At 37.7% G+C, this 22,474-nt stretch overlaps 1 protein-coding gene across 12 annotated transcripts in view; it reads right to left on the reverse strand.

The window, feature by feature from the left end:
* The window catches only part of MEIS2 (Meis homeobox 2), a 174,999-nt gene that overhangs the window by 137,831 nt on the left and 14,694 nt on the right, over positions 1 to 22,474 (reverse strand). For all 12 annotated transcript variants that reach the window (XM_068193028.1, XM_068193026.1, XM_068193032.1 and 9 more), the window contains exon 7: positions 20,488 to 20,602. In XM_068193028.1, coding sequence (XP_068049129.1) covers positions 20,488 to 20,602 — 115 coding nt within the window. The remainder of the gene's footprint in view (positions 1 to 20,487; positions 20,603 to 22,474) is intronic.

The raw sequence follows: 22,474 nt of genomic DNA on the forward strand, positions 1-22,474 counted from the left end.
GATGAATTCCACAGAGTATGACAACAGAAACTTTCTTAGACTACAACCATTACAGTGGACTTTGTATTTTTTTATGAAAATGAGAAATACATTGGTCTGAAAACATTTCCAGCACTTTACAATTATTATTTCTTCCCCTACCTACCCCAGCCCTTCTCCTTCCCTTTACTACCATCTGAAAAAGAAACAGCTGATACCTTCTGTGTCTGCACACTACAGTTTGTAACTTGGACCTGTGTGTCTGAAGGGTAGCATGCTGCTTATGCAGGTTTCCATGAGAGTGGTACCAGGTGATTTATAAAAGTAAAGGAGCTGATAGAGTGGCAGGTACATCAGGTATTAGCAATCCTTCTTCAGGTGCCTTATTAGACAATGAGCCTAAGGGTCTCATCCTAATTTCATACTGTCTGGGGCCCTGACTTAACCTCTGCCTTCCCACCAAGACAAAAGCAAGCTGGCTTTCAGCATTTCTTCAGGAGAATCTGCTTCGTTTGGGCTCATCCAATTTGTATTTGAAGAGCCATGTAGCCAGGCGGGTGCAAGGATGGCAGCCAGGACAGCCCGAAGCCCCTGTGGATGGTGGGCCAGGACAGATAACGGCATTCCCCACCTTCAGAGCATTCTTCCTTAGGGTGAAAGGTCACCCCTCACAGATGTCTCCAGCAGACACTCAGTTGTCAAAAGGTTGCATCATGCAATTCATGCAGTTGCTCCTAACAATGCACTGTTCTTATCCAGATACGTAAACACGTTGCACTTCTAAATAATTTCCTTGTTAAGGACAACTTGTTTTTTTCTCCTGAGTTTTGTTCAGTTATCAAAAAAAGTACGGAACACTGAGAAAAAAAAAAAAATCAGTCTGACTCCCCTTTGCCAATTCACAGCTTAAAAATTCTATTTTCATTTTCTGTCAGGCTATTCAGCACAAGAAGATGCATCTGGTTTATTCCCACAAAAGAGAAATAAAAGCACCATATCCCAAAATGTCTAACAGTAAAGCATATAGTTTAGAGCCAAAAAAGTGCACATATTTGGTGAAATGGAAGATTGTAAGCTTTTTGTCAGAAAACTTACACAGCCAGAAAAATTTAATGAAGAAAATTCATTTCAGCTTAATATAGTCTATTCCAATTTCTTTCATTTAAAAGTAACAAACACGTACCCTGTGTGGACAAGTGTAAAAGGGAAAATTCTGTGCTCCCGTATTGTTTACAAATTCATGTTTTCCTGATGCAGAAAGTTTATTTCTTGGGAAACACTTCAGAAATAAGAGGTTGTGGTTGCTGCAGTAGCTCAGATTTTTAATTTCCAGTGCCTCCAGATAAACAGTATAACAAAGATTTCTTCTTTGTTGAGTGCAGTTATTCTAAGGCAGTTTGAAGCTATCACACGTAATACAACACAAGTAATTTCATTCTAGAATGGATTGAAACAAGCTTATCAGGATTGTTATCTGTTTATAAATTATATATTTAACAGTAAAGTAAGACAGACATGGCTGGAATGTTACACATGGGGAAACACGATTAGAGATATGCCAAATTGCTCAACCTAATCCCAAGCAATAGAATCTTAAGGGCACTGGGAATTTCTAGAAGAATTAATCATTATATGTTGTAAAAAGCTCAATTAAACAACCCTTAGAAACCAAGCAGAGATTCTTTCAGACCTGTCTGCTATATGTAGTCCTCTCAGCTGTAGAATGTTTGCCTCTGAGCATCCCTTCTCTTCTCATTCCTTTAGATACTGAACCTATGGAAAGCACACTTTGAGAAAAAAAAAATCTTCAGTGCTTTCATGTCTCATCTTTTATACACTTGGCCATCTTGAATTAATAGGAGTCAATGAAGATGCACATTCTTAAAAATGGCTGCAACTTCATTGGTCTGATCTACGAACTTTAAAGACCTTCGTTTTACGAGCTTTCCTTAGGGTAGGTATTTCAGCGTTCGAAAAACAGGGTTATGGACTGTTAAGTTAAGCACATGTTCTGCATCAACATCTTAGTTTCAGCAGGTTATTTGGTGCCAAGTTTGCCAGTCAGTATCATCAATTCGAAATATGTGCTTGTTTGTTTTTAACAGGTGTTTTGAGAACAGCACAGGACAGGAGAAAAGCAGTGTTAATATATTCATTTAGTATTTATCCTTAATTCTGAAAATCCCCTTCTGTCTGAAACATGACAAAATTTCACCTCAGGTGTTTAAGACACATAGAGATGGAGCTGAAAAGGAGTGCAAATAAGTACTTCTGTTACTTCATCAGTCTGATGATTTGTTCACTCATTTCTATTGAATATTTTTGTCCCATCTAGTAATCACAGACCTGGGTTTACATATGGTATAATCCATCTATAGAAAACTACCTTTTACTGTGCAACTGATGTTGATGAAAAAAGTAAGACTGAAGCCAAAAACCCAGTACCCTTTAGATAATTGAACATAACCATGGGCATTAACTCAGTCTGTTCTTCTGAAGATCGTTTGTTAGAGTTTGTATCACAGGACAAAGAGACAGAAGAAATTAAAACATCTAAACCCAAAATTGGCTTATCCACATCAGCCGTGCCACAGAACCAAAATAATAGTTTGCTCTTAAAACTGAGTAACAGCAAAACATAACAATAAGATTTACACATGCACCACTGTCACACTTGTGGGTCAGTTGAGATGGTGCATCACAATTTCACAAAATACACATACACAGATACACACTTCTTGCAGGTGTTATCTCAGACTTGGTCTGCTGAGAAGCCAAGTGAATCCCCACAGTGACATTTGAAGGTTTAAAAGCTCAAGTTTTTGTTTCTAAATTCCTATGAAAACATTGCCTATGCTCAGAGGCCTTTTAAAACAAAACCAAAGCTTTTAAAGCTTCAAAAGCGGTCATGGGAATTTGCTCATCAGGAGGGAATCCTAAATGAAGGCCAAGTATGGCAAGCACAAGGTTCAGTGGATTCCCCTTGACATGAGAAAAGCCATAGCCTTTCTGCAGTTCTACAGTTTCTTGTAACAAATGTGGGCTGATTCAAGCAAAACATGATAAACCTCTGTTCATGCTTTATATTTTGCAAAATAAACTTTTAAAGTGTTTATGTCCCACTATTCTTTGCTATACTGTTAAAAACCCCACAAAAAACAATATTCCCCCACCCCAAACCTACCAAACAAAGACTACAACATTATCAAAAATCGCCCCTACAAAAAACCCCTATCTTCATGGATACTTAATGAAACTATGAGACAACCTTCCAAAGCCATTAACTTAAATAAAAAAAAAAAAAAAAAAAAAAAAAAAGAGGAGGGGTGTAGGAGCTAAGCTTAGAATTTCTAACATTATAACCTTAAATACTTACAGGACAGGAAGAAAACCAGCTTTTGCTTTTTAATATATTGGAGATTATTTAGAAAAGGCAATATTCTAATGCTATGTCAGAGGCCTAAACTACTTTGAAAAACTTTTTATTTTTAAACGCTAGTGTTTTCTCTCTATGACATTCTAAAAAAATCCCCAAAAAAGCAGTTCCTAACAAGTTGCTTACAGGACTGTTATAAAAAGGCAGCTAGAAAGTAAAATTTGAGTGGATCAAGCCTGCCAACTCATAAATAGCACAAGAAGCCTGGCGTAAATGAAGTCTTTCTTCTGAAAGTGTGAGATGCAGCTTTTACTCAGCTTTAAGGTAAAGCGCACAAGTAAAAACCCCATGATCTCACCTGAATTTAACAGCAACATTCCTGCCAACAGACCTTTTCCCTTTTCTTTTGGATGTAATTATCTCATTTTGCTCACAGAAGTTATACCTTGCTCCACTGAAATAAGACAGACAACTCAAGAACAGCTAATGAGAATGGAGAAGGCATAAGAGCAGAGGATATTATGTTGGGATTTTTTTACATTCAGAAACAATATCCTTCTCAAATAATCTAAAATAAAATTAACCATGCTATAACAAACAGCTGTTTGATGGAAGAACTGGAACAGAGGACCAATACATGGATCCTCACTGGACAACTGGCCACGAGTGAGTATGTCCTGCTCATTACAGCCACAGTACAGGACCCTTTACACCCAAGAGTACTACAGTGGCAAGCAAAGCAGGTCCCAGTGGATGGTTTGAGGGTTTGCCTCGGCTGCAGGGTGCTCTTTGCATAGTTTACAAATTACGTGCTCAGTCTCTTAAGAATAACTGAACCTTACAAGGAAATTCTCTAAGGAAGCATGTAAAATGTTTACATGTGAATAAACAAGGAAAAAAAACCCACACACACACCTACTAAGAGCATAAGCAGCTCTTCTGAGCTCGTGTAAGGCAGTCATGAAAGTAGCATGAGAAACAAACTCAAATCTGTACTCACTGATTATATGAAGCCAAATTATATAGAGATATATTTTTGCTGCACAGGCACACCAAGATTGAATCAATTCTGCATTCAGATGTACAGACTGTGCTCCCACCAACTCCCACTGAAGTCAGAATTTGACCTATTGTGTACTTCACATTCACATCAATGAAGTCACTAAGAATGTAGAAAATTGCTGTAGAAAGAAATAAAATTCTATACTAGTTCTAAAATGAAAGGACAGCTTATTTCTTTTAAACATACCAGATTGATAGCCATTTGGAAGAGCTCAAAGGAGGGTTAATTAGTATACAGTAAACCTGAATTCTGACAGTGTGGACTTCTAGCTAAAATGACATTCTCTTTGGTGGTCTTAGGACTGTAGGATTAGTTTACAAGAACGTAGAGAGGGGTTTGAAACCAAATCCTGAATGTCAGTGATGAATTACCAGATTAGAAAGGCCTGCCCAAATTCAGATTCAGAAGGGAAAACAAAATAACAAAAAAGGGGCAAATATGTAGCTATGGCTGAGTTATAGATTAATAGCATGAATGAAAGATTTTTAAAAACAAGAAAAGGAATCAATAAAGCCCTTCTTTCATAAAACCTTGCTCATACACAGAACTTTATCTGAAACTATGCTCAGAGCTAGGAATATGAACTGCTAATAACATCTAATTCAGGGAAATAATTAGGATAGAGAATTCACAAATAAATGAAAGTGTTTCATGTATCATTGCAGATATGAACCACGGAATATTTTCTTGAAATAGATAAGGTAGGATGAGTTTTGTTTTTCTGAGAGAAGAAAGGACAAAACAGGAGCATATAGAGCGTAAGATATACAGTATCAACTGTGTCTAAAGTAAGTTTGTGAACTTAGGAGAATTTCCCTTTAAACTGAAAGATTATCCCTTAAAACTAATATGATACACTAATACACTAATATGATACTCTTTATTATGTCTTTTTAACTGGAAAACTGCATTGTTACTTCTCTCTTGGATGAAGTATGAGCACTGCAGTATTTTTTTTTCTTTTTAAGATCCTTTCACAAGCAAAGAACAGACATACAGAATTGTAAGTTATACGGGATGTTAGCACAGATCAGCCTATCCCCGTTTCCCTAAAATGAAAGACATCTATATGAATTAAGCATTTTGGTAACCTCTAAATCAAAACTTAATTTTTTAATACTATAAACTTATGGAATTTACCTTTTTACACAAAAGGGATGAAAGACTGCTGACTAAATATGTCTAATAAAATAAAGCATTAATTAAGTTTAACACTTTGCATCTAGAAATATGTGTCTAAATTTATCACTGAAAAAAAAAGATAAGAACCAGAAATATTTTCTTACTCAAATACGTTTTCACATTGTGACAGATGTTTTGCACAAAATATGCTAAGTGTCTGAATACACAAAATGAATCTTAAGTGAACTTAGAAGCACATTAAATAAAATCAAAACTCTAATATGCTAAAGTAGACAAAACTTACCAACTTTAAGGAAAATATTTGTAGCTTTTGATTAGAACAGAAGTGTCAATTGAAAACAAATTCTTAAAAGGCTGAGGTGGTCAATATTAACCCCACTGTGGGCTTCTTGATTTCAGTAACAGGACTTGTAATAGCCTTTGCAAGACTGAGGTCCTACTTCAGCTGCAATAGGCACCTCTGAAAATGGAAAGTCTATGCTGAGATATACATAGGAGTTTTAGTCCTTTGCCATTTCTTGCCTAAAAAAATATTTGCCATCTCCATAATGCTAATTGTTGTATTAAGATCTTTAAAAAGTGTCAGATTATAGTTTGGACTTCATCTTAATACTGATAAATAAAAATAAAAGGCATTAATGAAGAAATAATATAAAGGTGGCAGCCTTTGGCTGTAGAGAACACATGGGGCTCTAATAATTTTCTCAAGGCAGAGAGCTGACAGTTACACTCATTGGGTTTTACATGTTCTATGGCCTGAGTATTTCCCATTCAAAACAGCTTTATTAACAATCTGAGAGCACTAAAAAACAAGAGAAAAGAGTCCTGCTATAAAAACTGACATCCTCCTTTTTTACTTTTTACAATAATTTTCTTTATATAAAATATTAGCCAAGAAAAATAATGTTTGGGCATGAGGCAGATGCACAGCATACATGGTTGTTTTAAACAAGGGAATTATGCACCCAGCTGAATGGAAGTCCATGAACACCAAGCAGTATATTCAAGTCAAAATTGCTGTTGTCTCAGTGAAGCACTTGGGATACTGTTTGAGCACCAGGACCTCAATATTTTAGGTACTGTACAAATAAAGCACAAGGACAACCCCACCTCTTTTTTTTTTTGTTTGTTTTTTTTTTTTTTTTTTACTGGCAGAAGCCCAATGTACCTCCATTGATTTCAGATGTATTAGGAAGGAGGGGCCTGATCCAAAGCTCACTGAAGTCAACCAAAGTCTCTTTCTGTTGATTTAACAGGCTTTGGATTAGTCCCTAAATAAGAACAGATTTTGGCTCAGCTAAAGGATTTCACTTAAGCCCTCTGCTTGTTCAAGCATCTAGTAGGAGCTAAGAGAACACTGCGGTCCTTCTGAGTAGGAGGCTGTGCTCATTCCAGACTATCCCCTTTAACAGATGTACAGGGTCAGGAGTCCCACAAAATGGAGAACCGTCAGTAAGTGGTAAATCTGAGGTGTGAGGAATTAGGAAGGAAGCTTCAAGCTGAAAATTTTTGATTTGCGCTATTTGTGCGATGTTCCATCCTCTTTAGGCACGAGTGTAAAATTAGAGAGGGAGTTCATGTGAGTTTCCCAATTTTACGCTCGTAAATTATTTAAAACCTTAGCACCAAGTCCTGCAATAAAATTATATGTGTATTTGTCATATTCCCTCTGCTGAACTCCCTGTGAATGAGGGCTGCCTTTAGTCAAGGTATGACCAACTTGCAGCTGTATGTGGAGAGGCCCAAGGAAAATTTAAATATATGTAATTGCTTAAACAAGTGAAACCATGGTAAACTGGTGGGCATAACGCAAGATTATAAGAAAAAGTGCAGTCTTTACTTATTTAAGAATTAAATGCCAGGGTTGTCAAAAAATTTCATGGTACAAATCACATATTAATAGAGAATTTGCTGAATTCCCCTGTCTTGCTTTCATGGCCGTTCCACCAATCCTTGTCAGTTATGGCAAATGCTTTGTTTACACAAGAAAATAGAAGACCCCAATCCTAGCCTTTGCATGAGGAATGTATAGTGCCAAGGGTGTACAAAGGTAACCATCCATAAAATAATTTGAGCTCATTCCATGAGTTATGAGGCCAGCAGTTTAGGACAGCACTCAGTGCAAGTTTGAGCATCTGGAGTTAGCCATGGACTTCAGCCTCAGAGCAGCTGGGAAGTCAGTGAAGCAGGGGGAAACTACTTTGTCTTGCTCTTTCCTGGGCTCACTGCCCCGGCTTTAGGTAGGAATAGGGTCACCAGGGCCATTGTGCCAACTCTGCCACCAGACAATTTCCCTGAGTTAGCTCCTTATGCCAGGGCAAAGATAGCTTCACAAATAACCCAAAACCAGACAGGCTTTGGGGCTGTCACTTATAAACCACCCATATGTATCAGTAGAAAACAAAGAATCATTTACTTTCTCCAACTCCACACCTACCTGAATTAATATGTTGAGTACAATCAAACAGAAACAAAGTCCTTTAAGTTTGAGTTTACTGCTAAGCTTTAATCTCTCCAACAGGGAAATTTTCAAAACTGTTGGCATTTCAAGAAATTAACTGAACTGAAAGCACAAATTAATTTTTCTCTGAAGCTCAATTTAACATCTAAAAACCACCAGAGGAGAAAAATTATTCAAAACTTTGTCGTGCAAATATAAAAAAACCCAGTGCTTATTAACATTTGTCCTCTAGAATGTAAGGTATGATTAAATGTTGTTCCAAAATATATTAGGAAATATTAGAACTTTATGACTTTTTGTAGATCCTACATGTCTTAATGGCACTAGTTCCTATGGAAATTATAATAGGGTGGTTTTTTTGGGTATTTGTTTTTTAAGATAGGAAAACCATGCTCTGCTTTCATTCTTTGGGATGCATATGACCCAATCTTTGCATATTTGAAAGCAGTAGCACCCCTGCTCTTGCTACTGATTCCATGCAAGAAGGATCAAGATCTTATGGGAATAGTATCTTTTTCTTCTCTCCTCTGAGAAGGTAGTACTGCTTTCAACTGACTCACACTGCCTTCCTTCAAACCTTCTCTGGACAGTCCTCCACTGTTCCATGAACAAAAGACAGATCTTTCATGAGTACTGTAACTGTGATCAAGACACCTAGTCGGTGCATTTTAAAATATTATTCTTAGGTTCTGTAGAAAGCCAAGCTACTAAATCTAGATTGGTGTATTTAAACTAAAGACGGTAATAAACAACTGTAAAATAGTAACACAAAAAGGTTATCAATTCCCCTCAAACAGATAAGATGTATTTCATAATTAACAAAAACCACCTAAATAGGAAACAGACTATTCATGATAGTGCTGCCATCTCTGATGCCCTAAGCTTTTATCCTTAGCCACCACTGCCTTTGCATCTGCTGAAAACTCACAGGCAACAAAGCAGGGGGTATACTACATCTTCTCATGCCAGGATGAGAAAAATCAATGTCCATGTTTAAAAGACAGAGCTGTTGATGTGCAAGGTCACTAAGCATCACAACCCATTCTATAGCTCTAGAGTACTAAGGAATTCCTAAAGAAGAAGAAAAATAAAAAAACCACAACAGTGCATTTTATAATCTTGTTTAAAACTAACATTACCCTTGAGTCCCTAGGAGCTAAATATGAACACAGAATCCAAGTTTTCCTTGGTCTACAATTGCTATGCTTGTTGAAGGAGAGAGAAACAAAACCACTAAACAAGGAATACCCATATATAGTGATTCAATGATATTTCAAACATTGGAAACACCACTTTAGACTTCTCATCTTTATGGAAAGGTCACTAAAGAACTGGTGATGTGATCCATGCCATCCTTTTTTTACTACTTCATAAGCCTTGTTCATTAAAAACAACGTTATAATACAAAGTTGAAAGATCAAGGCTATTTCATTCCCATGTTTTCCCCTTTGTGGAAAAAAGAGGAAGTGTTTTTAAATAAACAATACAATAATTTACAAATGCAGCGTATCCAGAGCTTATTTTATGCAATTCAAGGAGGCCAAGAGAAGAACACACTTGAATTTTCTACATAAACACACATTCTGGAAAACCAGAGCAGTCCACAACAACAGATGACCATGTTACACAATTCATGGACCTCCAGTGCCCATTGCTCAGATGGGGAAGAACACTTATCAGAGGGGGCAGGTAACCTACACAAGTTCACCTCAGATTCAGTTCTGAAGTTAGCTGCTCCTGGGTAGACAGACACACCTTTACCTCATGAAAGGCTGAGAACCTCCAGGGGAGCCCACCAAAATAACAGATGTCTTCCCAGTAACCATACTTGTTATTTGGATAATGCCTGCGGGTAGTGGGATAATTAAGGTGGCCATCAGTGTTCCCCTGTATTATCCTCTCTTTATGACTACACTGCTTTTTTTATAGGTCACAAAACTCCAGAAAGTTGCAAGTCTAAATTTCTACGTATGTTTTCAGGTGTATTTTGCTATTCTTGTAGACATTTTTAAATACTCTTTTACATTTACTGCATGCACAAAGACTCACAAACCAGCAGAAAACACTGGTTAAAATGGCAAGCATTTATTTGAAGATGATCTCCTAAAACATATAGACAATCATCTGATTTTTAAAACCTCAGCTTATCAAGACTTATATGTAGATGGCTTGATTTTTTTAGTGAATGAATAACCTATCTGAATTATACAATAACTTAAGTGAATAGGAAGGTAGAAAACAGGAGAAATTACTCACTTTAGCCTATATAAATCTTTCTGCAGCCTCAGCTCCAACTTTAACAACCTGTAGTACCTGTTACTAGAAATAACACTAAGAAAGTATAGACACCAGATTTAGGTTTATTCATACCCTGAAATCAGTTACTTAAATGAGAAGTGATTTGATAAATGAAAACCAACATGTTAAAGTAATTCAAAATCAGAATGGTTTGAAAATTCAGAACTGTAAACAAATGCATCACATTATCACATTAAGAGTTAGATAAACACAGCTGTCAAATCTTCTTCACCTGTCCTACTTTCCCTGCTATGTAGATATAAAAGCTGCTCAGAAGTTATAAGAATCATGGAGCGGTTAGCACTCCTCTTCTCAGGCAAAAAGACAAGGCATTAAGACAAAAGGCCAGCATACTGCAATGTGTGGTGCCATAATGCAGTATTTGATGCTCTAGAGGGCCTTCAACAAGTACTGTACAGCAAAAAAAATCAATCGAAAATCAGCATGATAACAGAGTATGAGTTGCCCTGTAATAGCCTTAAGCCCCACAAGGCTACCAGGGTCCCTTTCATTCACCAGGCTGCCCTGGGCTGGGTGAGCCTGCCCTCCTGCCCTGACCACTCTGGATAGGTCAGTGCCCCATGGCTTTCACCTTCATTCTGGTTCTAGTAGAGCTAATTTTCTTCACAGTGGCTATTATGGGGCCATGTTTTCGATTTGTGCTGGAAACAGTGTTGATAACACAGGGGTGGGGTTTTTCTGTTGCTGAGCAGCACTTGCACAGAGGCTGGAGTGCACAAGAACTTAGGAGGACACACACCTGGGATAGGTGAGCCCAGCTCACCAAAAGGATATCCCCCCACCATACAGTATATTGGTCAGCATACAGAGCTGTGGAAAAGAGAAAGGGAAGATGCCCAGAGTAATGTAATTGTTGCCCCAAGTCACTCTTATGCATGATGGAGCCCTGCTTCCCTTGAAATGGCTGAACACCTGACTGCTGAGGGGAAGAATGAATCAATTCCTTGTTTTGCTTTACCTATTACATTGTTTTTATCTCAACCCATGAATTTTTTCACTTTTACCCTTCAGATTCTCTCCCCCATCTCACTGGCAGGGGGGAAAGGGGAAGTGACTATGTGGGGCTGAGCTGCCAGCTGGGGCTAAACCACAACCACCTTGCACAGTAAGGGAAACTGACAGTGGCTCTTTTAAACTTTTAAAAGTGGAATTTTATTTTTCTTGGCATAGATTTGAAGGCTTTCAGTTCTCTCTCCTTTTTTTTTCTCAAATAAATGTCTCCTCTAACTAAACCTACTGATTTTGGACTGTAAACACCCTCAGCATTAAACAGATCCCTCCAATCCTATGGCTGAAGTTACAGAGATGATTCCTCTGTCATGTTTAGCAAAGTACAACTCTAGATGTACAAGAAAAAGAAATACTGTTCAATTCCATGCAAATTATTATGCATGCAACAAAATGGGCCTACAAATATTTCACTCATATGGTAGGTTTAATTTCAATATTTCTTTAATTACTTTCCAGCAATGTCTGGTTTCTGTTGAATTTACGCTAGTACTTGGCATTTGATGCAACCCCAAAAAGATAAGATACATATGTCCCCTCTTCACAGTCTTGGCATTTTTACCTTAACTCAGGCATTGAAGGAATTGGTTTGAAAAATTACCTTGCTGATTAGATGGGTTTTCTGATAAATATATTGCATTAATCCTTACATTCAGACTGTGACATAAGTATACAAATGTTCAGTCTGACTCAACAGCAACATATCATGGCTTAAGGAGGACATGTACGCTGACTCTGTGAGCAAAGAAAGAGCTAATTGGGAGTTAGATTCAGTGTGATTATCAGCTTGTTTATGATAAGGGAGTACTCTTCTGAATAGCACTGTAAATTCATTCCCTGATTGTGGTGTTAAACCACAGCTCACCCCTCCCCCTGCCTTTTTTTCTTTTTTTTTTTTTTTTTTTTTTAATTTGGTTAGAAGGGGTTTTAAACTATTTTAAGCAGATGACAGTGTCATGCTTTGATTTTTGTCCATCTTAAAAAATAAATTCAGCTACATGAGCCTGATGTCAAATTTCACTTTCTAATCGGAGAAAGGCACATTTTAACTGTTTACTATAAGAACACATTTGCGTAATTTTTCCCCATGTCATTATGAACATTAGACTGACCCAATTAATATGAGATGTTTCTATGCTGCTGGAACAGACCGTGTTACAGAAAGAGCCATTTGCACAACCTGTTCATGATTATGGGCCATAAGGACACAAAGATGGCATAGACATTTGCGGACCATCTGAATTCTTACAGAGGAACAGAAAAGAGGGGGGAAAAAAAATTTTGTTAGCTGACTGTTGTGGGTCATGTTTTTTAATCCAGAGTATTGGACATGTAACACAGCAACAAGAGCTGATCATTTTGTTTAATCACCTTTTGGATCTGTGCCAGATGGTCTCTATTGAGAGCGCTGCAAACAGAGAGAGATGAACTGCGTCTAACATGCCACTAGAGCTTTCCTGTAAATGTCTGAGAACTGAATCCAACAAGAATTTAGTCTCAGAACAGAAAGGGATACATTTAAAAACTATGTGCATTAACCATACTTTTCCCCATAGAATCCTCGCTTGGCATGAATAATTTACCCTCTCTTATGCTAATGGGATCATGAAAGTATCCCTGTGTCTTTAGTGCAGCTATTCTCAGCTTTCAGTAATTACCCCACCCAGTGAAAATAACATGGCTCCTGCAGCTGAACGGCCTACCAGTACCTGGCAATTAGAAAGATCATGGCTGACAGAGGAGCGGTCCAGAGATGGACACACAGGCTTCGGCAGCCTCAGGAGCAGCTTGAAAAATTAAAAGCCTTCCACTGTGAACATTTCCGTCATTGCTTAGGATCAACATGGAGAGAGCAGCTCCTGCAAGGGCATTTTTATTTTTTAAGGATGATACAGAGTATTCCAATGTACTGTTCAGGCAGCCCCATATTAAGAAATAGAAACATTTCTTGGACATCAACAGTTAAAATAAAGCTTATGGGTTGGTTTTTTTTAAGTAAGAGCTGTCTTAATAAACAAGAGGGAGAGAATTAAAAAGTCAATTAATGAGTGTCCTTCGGTATCTGACAGTTTTATCTGCTATACAAAGGAAACCCTGTAGTATTTCATTAACGAAAAGTTTTTATAAAACAATTACAAAGAACTAGGCTTTGACCTCTGTCCATAGCACTCCATGTTAGGTAGTTCACTATGTAAAAATTATCAGGCTAAAACATCTGGGAAAGAAAGCTATGAAACAGCAGGGAACGTGGCTGGTTTATTGTTTATCTTTTGTTTATGAGGCAGTATTCAAGTTTAATTACTACTCTAAATTAAACTCTAACAGGCATCAGGAGACATCCCTTTACACAACTATGTTAAAAAAAAATCCAGAGATTCCAACACTAGATCTTTCAAATAAATTGGTATATATAGGAAGAAATTAGTCTGTAACAACACAGGAAGATATTTAAGCACTTAATAGTGTATATTTGAATGTGTTGCATTTTGAAGCCATTAATATTGTAGCAAACATACAATTATAATTTAGTGAATGGGATGTTATCTAGCATTTGGAGGCAAATTGGGTTAGGCTGAATAGGATCTGAGACGGAAGGAATAGCCTAAGGGGGAATCCTACCTTTGTATTTTGAAATACAAATACATAAATAAATATATATGCACACACGTACACATACATCTATTTAAAAATACCCAGAAACATGAAATCAGAGACAAACCTCTCCACAGTAGCAATCTCTTAAGTGAAATAATGTACTTTTTTTCTCTGAACATTCATATACAAAAGTGGAGGGTAGAGTTCACTATGTTTACCATAACAGTAAGTGACCAGTTTTAGATGAAGTCAGCTGTAGGAAAAAATAAAAGTTGAAAGCAACTAGCAAAAGATTATTCCAGATGGCATCTGTCATATTGTATTTAGGGTTATTTTAAAGAGATTACTGCCACTATGAAAACACTCCATTGACAGAGTTTTACTAGGCTGCTTTTGAAACCCCAGCAAAACATACTACAAATATGGAAGTAAGTGTGTATGTAGATTTTTATCTACATCTAAACATACAAACCTACATAGATTAAAAGGTAAGAGTTAGGTGAGTAATTTGAATATAAGTATAGTATTTTGAACACCACACACACAATCTCTAAGCTGTAATTTAATAAAAGGTGAGGAATCTGCAGTTGCTACCAGCCTGATCATTAGAAAACCGTACAGTGAAGTGAAAATTTACTATGAAATTTTAATGCTACTTATTGAACAGTGGGTAGGGACACACATCTTTTTTGCGGTTATTGTTTAATTCCTGGAGTCAGCAAACATTTATTTTTTTTATGCAATAGACAGAAATAAAAGAAAGGATGAGAAGATATCAAAATTTGACTATATTTAGCTAAGCTGGTTCTGGTATGATCATGGTTAATGTGCATGTGGTGTGCAGTGTGAGCTCAGCAGTTACTGGGCCAACTGTCTCAGTATTTCTGGGAATTCTGCCTATTCACAGTGCAGGGATTGTTCAATTGCTGCAAAATGTACAAAATGAATTTTACAAAAATGAATTGTAAGGAAGGCCCCATTACAACGATTTTACAGCAAAGATGTCAACATCAATTTTTCTTTCATGCATAGCTAATGATTAAAACAACATATTCCATTTGCCTAAGAATTTATTTCTTATTGGCACATCAAAATATTGAAATCAAAGTTATCTTTACTCTACCCCTATTACTCATTGCTGCTGAACCCACACCATTGTTCAAACCATGAAAAAATAAAGCAAACTTGGCAAGAAATACTTAAAACAAAGGCCAATCAATATTCTCCAATTTGTCAACATCTCAATTACAGCAATGGAAAAAATGTAAATTTCATGTGCTTTGAACACTAAGGGGTCTATTCTTCTGTCAGTGCACATGCGTAACTCCCATCACCATTAATGGGAATTACTCATACATATCAACACAAGGACGGGCCCCTCAAACTTGAAAGAAAAAGATGAATTAATAAGGGCTACTCGCTTCCTGTATCTTCCTCAGTTGAAAAAAGTCATTGTTCTTTAAGAGTTTTTCATACTTCATACAGTTCACCTTTATGAGAGCTGTGCCTTCTGAAATAATGCATCGCCAGTGAAGCATTATTTATTAGCAAGTTTGATTTTTCAGTCTGGATGTTTGAGCCTGCCTTTCAGGAATTTCCTTTCTTACAGAAGGCAGCTCTCCTCCAATAAAACCATACCCTATCACTTTATAGGTAAAAACACAAAGGAATAAAAATATGTTCTGAATCTTTATGATGAATATGCATACTAGCTTCAGCAGGCTTACCATACTTACAGAACCAGGGAAAAGAAGTTGTAGCATTAGCTTTTGGCTTAGCTTCCAAAGATTTTGCATGAATATATTATTTTTTAATTGCTGCTAACATCAACATATCCCTCTCCTTTTTCTAACTACTGGAGTTTGGTTTTAAGATTTGTGTAGTGCCAGTGGAGTTTCTAATAATAAAATAGACCTTTGGGCTTTATCACCTAGTCTTGTAAACAAATTTGATTTACATACTATCTTTATTACAGGATGGTATATACTGAATAAGAAATAATACTACTTAATTTTTCCAACAAGCATCAGTACAGAGACTGAAGGATGCTTCATTTCAGTCAATATCTTAGTTGACTTTGTCCTGAACCAGATTATGGCGTCTTTGCCAAAGAAAGCTATCATGTACAGACATCAAGCTGGCACAGAAGTGCTTATAAACTACTTTGAGATTTGCCCTAGAGAGTAGCCTCAGATATTATTTATAAAGGGGCAGATCATTCAGCACAAGTAGTTATGTTAAAAAAAAAAATCAAGCTTAAAAAGCCACAAAAACTCACTCACATGTGTAAAGTAGATGTGATACTCTTTTCTATTTTTACTCCTCTATAACCTATCAGAATTTTCTAATCTCTGGCTTCTTACTTACGATCAAGTTTGTCACTCCAGGTCTAATCCTAAAAAGATGCTGAATTTCCTGAAAGGTCCTGAAGGAAGACAGCCTCCATCTGACTTGGATGGATCAGGCCTTTTGAATGAGTGAACTAGAATATGACAGATCAGGTATACAATCCTGGTACCATAAAATATGAAACTGAAATTATTCCCTGGTGCTTTCCTGTAGACCACATGTTTTTAAACCTTAAAAAGATTTATTTCCCATTTTTCATGCATAATCTGCCATATTCATTATTTGCAATATCCCATAAAGAAATTAAATAGGAATTAAAGTCTGGGAGCATAATATCCATCACTGTGGTACAAACTGATGCCAAATTCTAGAAGTCATTTAGTCTTTTATGTAAAGGCAGTGGCTGTTTTCACTATGTTTCGCAGAGAATAAAGAAAACACAATACCCCAGAAGACTTTCAGATGTGTTTTTTCCTCTCCAAAGAAAAGGGTGGATGATAAAGCTACACACACCTTTTAATCTTCCACTTAGACTTTTTACACATATATTCCTTGGCAAAAACCCCAGGGTCTTCTCTTTCCCCTCCCCTTCTCTCACCCCCTTTCCTGCCATCTCCCTTGCTATAACTCAGCTAACCCAACAGAACCAGTCAGTTTTAAATTTCAGTTGGGACCCCGGTGACCTGTTAATGAATCTACAGAGAGGAGAAAAACTCACAGTGTTGAGTTATGCCTGGTGTTGCTAGCTGACTTGGAGTCAGAAATGCTTGAAGCGTTAACGTAATTGCAAGAATGTGAAAAATGAAGCGTTGGGCTCCTGAGCAAAGCGAAAGGTCAAAGCAAGCCCTACACAAAACAAGTCTCTGGAAGATGGCCTCATTAGACCATTAAATCAGCTTCTCCTTTTTCTCTTTTGTAAGACGTTTAGAGTGTTTTATTTTTATTATTGGATACATTTAACTCTTTCCAGGGCAGGGGGAAAGTAGATTGGACCTACTACATAATTACTAATCTTTAAAATAGTATTATACAGCATTGATATGCATTTGTGGATCTGAACTGGGATAAAGTCAATAACTGCTTGGTGGATTACAGATCACTACTACTTTGGTTTGCCAGGTGATCAATATGTTGTGTAGCTTAGTTTTCTGTTAAACAAGTGAGGTGACATGTTAAGAACAACATAGACACTCACCACTAATAAAATTAGGATAATCTTTCAACGCTTACTGCCTGAAGGCCCTTTACTTAACTCTTCCAATGCCAGCATGTTTCTAATAACACCAAACACAGACTAGATTAACCCTTTTGATGCCAAAGGGCAGCCATGCACTGTAGTGGAGAGACTGTCCTCCATAAAGAGACAAAATGTCTACAACAGTTTTATCTGATTCAAACTGTAAAGAATTATGGATGGATTCTTACAGGCAATAAATGTATCTACCTCGTACAGAGAAAGTCTGCAAAAAACAGTCATCACTCACCCAAATTATTTCCATCTCCTCCCTCCCCAAAATATAATAAAATAAAAATAAAAGAAAATAATACATTTTTTAAAATATCATAGGATGCACATCATACACTAAAGGCAAAAGCAGAGACCCCTGGAAAAAGTGCTCTCAAAAGCCAGAAGAGAGTGACTCTAGGATGAATCAATCTCTGCTGCCACCAGGCATTAGTGGAGAAGACTGTAAGTTGTTAATGTAACCCAAGACTCTCTAATGAGCTCCCATTTCCAAGAAGTCCTTTGGGGCAAGTGGAATACTTGAAGCAGCATTTGTGGAAGCTCTTGGCAAAACTGCGGGGAAACCAAGTTGACCCAAGTAAGTAACTGCACTGGAACAGCTCAAGAGGGCATCTATCCTTCTTGGCATTGTCTGGGACCAGCTCACTGCTGGCTCAGGAATTATAAAGTAAATTCTGCCCCCCTGAAGAAAGCCTAAGGAAAATTCAAGACAGACCTCACTCTCTTTACTCTTTCCCAGGACTGACAGGGTGAGAGCAATTCAGAGCCATCTCCAATGGGAATTCTGCTAGTGCTGTAGAATAATCTTTCAGCTGCCAGCAGCTGAATGGAATGGTGATTTGCCACTGGACATCAGCTTCCCTTTCGAAGGCCCAGATGAGCAAAAAGGGAAACATACCAGCAATGTTTTACCCTGCTAGACTGGACAGCAGTAGTGACTGATTTGGCCCCTCAGAGGTTGTTCCTCTTCCACAGAATTGAATAACAGGTTTGTTGAAATCATATGTATTGGCAGAAACCTGTTTCTAAAGGAAAGTGGTGTAGTAGTCATCAACTGCTTTTTCTAATGCTTAGCAATATTTCCCAAGCACCCAGAGTTACACAACAAGGGATCAGAAACTGTGAAATGCAAGATCCCTGGATATGTATACAAGCAATTTCTTTATATCAAGCACGGCTCAATGAAGGAACTTTTTTAATTTCTAAGAGGTTCCTGGGGCAGAGTGGCTATACAGGTGTCAGTAAACTTTCTCCCTAGGGATGGAATAAAGATGGCAGACCAATCAAAGGAATCATTTTTAAGCAAGCAAATAATCTGCTACACCAAGCACTTTAGCTATAATATACCAGGTAAACATTTGATCAACAGTATCCTGGCCAATGGCCAGCCAATAGACATAACACCATTACGCTGTTTAGCAGTCAAGCTCTCCCTATCAGCTATTGAGGCTGTAACGCCAGACCGGGGAAAAGAACGCAACGCCACAAGGGTTCATGCTGGGTCTTGTACATTTCCAATTTAATCCCATAGCAAAAAATCCTTGTGACTCATTTTGGAGTTGGATCACACCCTATGCCATGGCCTCTTTCTATCAGCAATAAGATTACAAATGTATAAACAATTTTTACAAATAAAAGACAAACCCAAACCACTCTACCAGAAACAAACTCTCCAAGTTCCTAGAACCGCAACAGGTACAGCACCAGATCATCCGGCAGGTGAGGGGAACTAGCTCTGTGCCAAGAAATGGGCCATGTGAGAGACAGGAAATCATATATCTCTTCTGCTGTCTAAGCATGGCAAATATCATGGAGGGAGGCAGACTGCAGCATGAGAATAGTCAAAGCAACTCTAGCCCTGAAGGCTTCTCCCTTTGCCAGTTTTGGGGTCCTTCAAGACTAGATGGATATCAGCCCTGTCCATTGCCTCTGCTGGGCACATGGGGAAAAAGGCAAAACACTGTAGGAGAAACATCTCATGGTGAGACCATATCATAAAACCTTAAAGAGGTAATGTCTCTCTCACTGGCAGAAGCTTACCACATTTGCAAAGAAAAACAAGAATGGAGTCTACCTTAGACTCTGGACCAAAAAAAAAAATCAAAAAAGGAGAAAAAAGAAAAAATCAACTCTTGAGTCAAGATCCAAGAATGACAGCAGGCCATTTTTACCCAACATTTAGCACTGAGAGCTTGACTCTTACACCTTCTGGAGTCAGTTATTCTTCTAATGAGCACGTGTAAAACACTATCATAACAGAATGACAGCCTTTGACACTCACTCAGCATGGATGCAGATGACCACACATAAGGTGCAATGCAGTAAGAAATAAAACAAAAAACCTTAAAATAATAATCAAACCTCCTGAACCTTGAGAAACTTTCACTGTAGAAAAGAGGTTTTACAGTTCAGGTGTATCTCTATTTACCATTCAGAATTCAGATTTTCAGAAGCAAAAACAAATCTGTACAAGCAAACATTTCAAGAAACATTTTTCTGTCTAATTCAGGGTTTACTTCTACTTTATATAATTTAGCAGCTTCATAACTTCACATAGAAGTCTCTTTCTCATATAAAACTACAGGTTAAACTCTCCTTTAACCCAACTCAAACAACTGCACCACAGCTGGAGAGTATGTCTGTCATTATATTTACTTACACCACACAAAAATAAACTGTAGATAACCAAATTTGTAAAGGAATTGGCAGAACTAATCAATTGTTATTACAAAGCTTGTTTGAAGATTAGATATTTTGCTTTGAAATAATAATAAAATGCAGCTAAGTGGGTTAGGAAAAGGAAATACCATCTCCCTAACTTACAGCTGATTATACTGCAAGTCTGCCACTCCATGTTTACTCTAAGGCAGATGTACTGATATAATGAAAAAAGCTGGAGTTATTTTAGTCATGCCTACTTTGTGGAGGGAAAAAGTTTGACCTTTTACCTTGCTCGCTGCTGTTGTCTCCACTCTGGGAAGCGTGGCCCCCGCTGGAGGGCCCTGGTGTGCCTGCCGAGTGCGTTGAGGTTGCATCATCGTGGTCTCTCCAAGATGAAGGATTCTGGTGTCAGAGTGCCAAAGAATTTTTTCCACAGTTCCCATTCCAATAGCAAATGAAGAACAGAAAGCAAACCGAGAGAAGAGGGGAGGAAGGGGAGGAAAGTATACACATTAGCATTTGTGAAATGTGCCAAACACCTATACTGTTTGCACAGTGTAATAATTCTTCAGCAAAGGCAAGCAGAGGATATACAAAGATTTACTTGTTAAAACACAGGACAGATTTTTTTTCTTTTTTAAACTTTCCACAGAGTTTTCTGGATTTAATTGTTTGAATAGTATTGGATAACAATATTTAAGGACAGACAAATCGTTAAGTTTAGTTTCTTAAAGAGCTCTACAGGGTAGTGGGGGGGGAGGGCAGGCAGAGGAGGGAAGGGTACTTACCTACATAGTTTATGATACTAGGTGTTCTCATTAGGATCAGGATAGTTGGTATGCAAACTATCTCCCCACACTTTGTTTTTCCAGACTGACTACAGCAGTGACGGGAGAAGAGGAGGGAAACTTTTTCAAGAAGTACAGGAGAACACACATGGGAGAGGAGTGTATCCTCACTCCCTAACCTCTCTGTCACCCATTTAAATACTGGAAAAACTTCCAACAAAGTCAAAGTTGTGAGGGGAAAAAGCAGGTTTTCTCTGAAAGACATTATATACCAGGAAAGATGCTTCCCCACCCCCAGCTACCACCTTGATATGACACATTTCAAGAGACTTTTCTAGATTTATCACTCTAACAGTTCACTTACAAGAATTGTCGAGAACAACCACTAGGTGATTATATAAAATAACATGTATAGTGATTTCCATGTAATTCCTTCTGCATTACTATGCATAAAACACTACAAAAGGGAATGCAGAAGACAGACTTACAAAGTTTTCAAAACTTGGCTAAGTAAGAGCTGAACTACAGTACTTAAGTCACATAACTCATGTATACTTTCTAATTTATTGGGTATTGGCTTTCCCAGAGAGAGGAGCTGCTATTTAAAAGGATAAGTGAGGAAAACTTAATGTTACAGTTTAGTGCTACTTTGTTGAGTGTATTCTCCTCCTGTCCTCCTCCCCTTTCCTGATCATTCCCAATACCCTGCTGTTGCTTAAAGGAAAACAGGAATTCTACTGTACAGGAAGAGCTTTATCAGCACCACATGAAGGCAGGCAAGAGATGGAATTTCCTCTGGCAGAAAAGGAGAGCAAGAACACATGAAACAGATCAGAGCAGGGGTTGGACCTGCATTACTTGTCACCTGCATGTGACAACTTAAATCGAGCACATTAAAATAATCCAAAAACAAAACAAACAACAAATCTCCCCTAAAAAAATTGCTTCTTAGGTTGCTTAGGTTTGATTGTGGTTTAAATCTACATTGTGAAATAACATTAGACTGTTAAAGCATGAGGAGAAGCTGAAAGCAGCAAGTGACAAGTTGGATAAATTCTTTGATCAGGACTGATTCTGACCTCATCTACATCAATGTGTAGTAGGAGTAAGTTCAACATAATCAACTGATTTACCCATTGTAAAATACATTGTAAGTGTGATTGGGACCAAGTCCCAAAATCTATATTGAAACATCTCAAAGTAATCTTCTAGCACTGATTAGTACCACATGCTGTATAGCAACACAGGATAGAACTGCCAAGTAACGGCTTGCTACAATACCCAGCAACATAAATCTGATGGGCCTGACCTGGATCGCAGCAGAGACAAAGGAAAGAGCCCATGACTTCAAAAGGTTCCCAGTAAAGTCTCAGGTGACCAAAGGGTAAGCAGGATCCAAATCCCCTTCACCTTACAAGGACAGACACACACATACACCCACGTATGTGGTTCCATGACAGGAAGACATGAGTAAAATCAGAAGACA

This window comes from Anomalospiza imberbis, chromosome 6, assembly GCF_031753505.1.
Source record: "Anomalospiza imberbis isolate Cuckoo-Finch-1a 21T00152 chromosome 6, ASM3175350v1, whole genome shotgun sequence".
NCBI classification, from domain to species: domain Eukaryota; kingdom Metazoa; phylum Chordata; class Aves; order Passeriformes; family Viduidae; genus Anomalospiza; species Anomalospiza imberbis.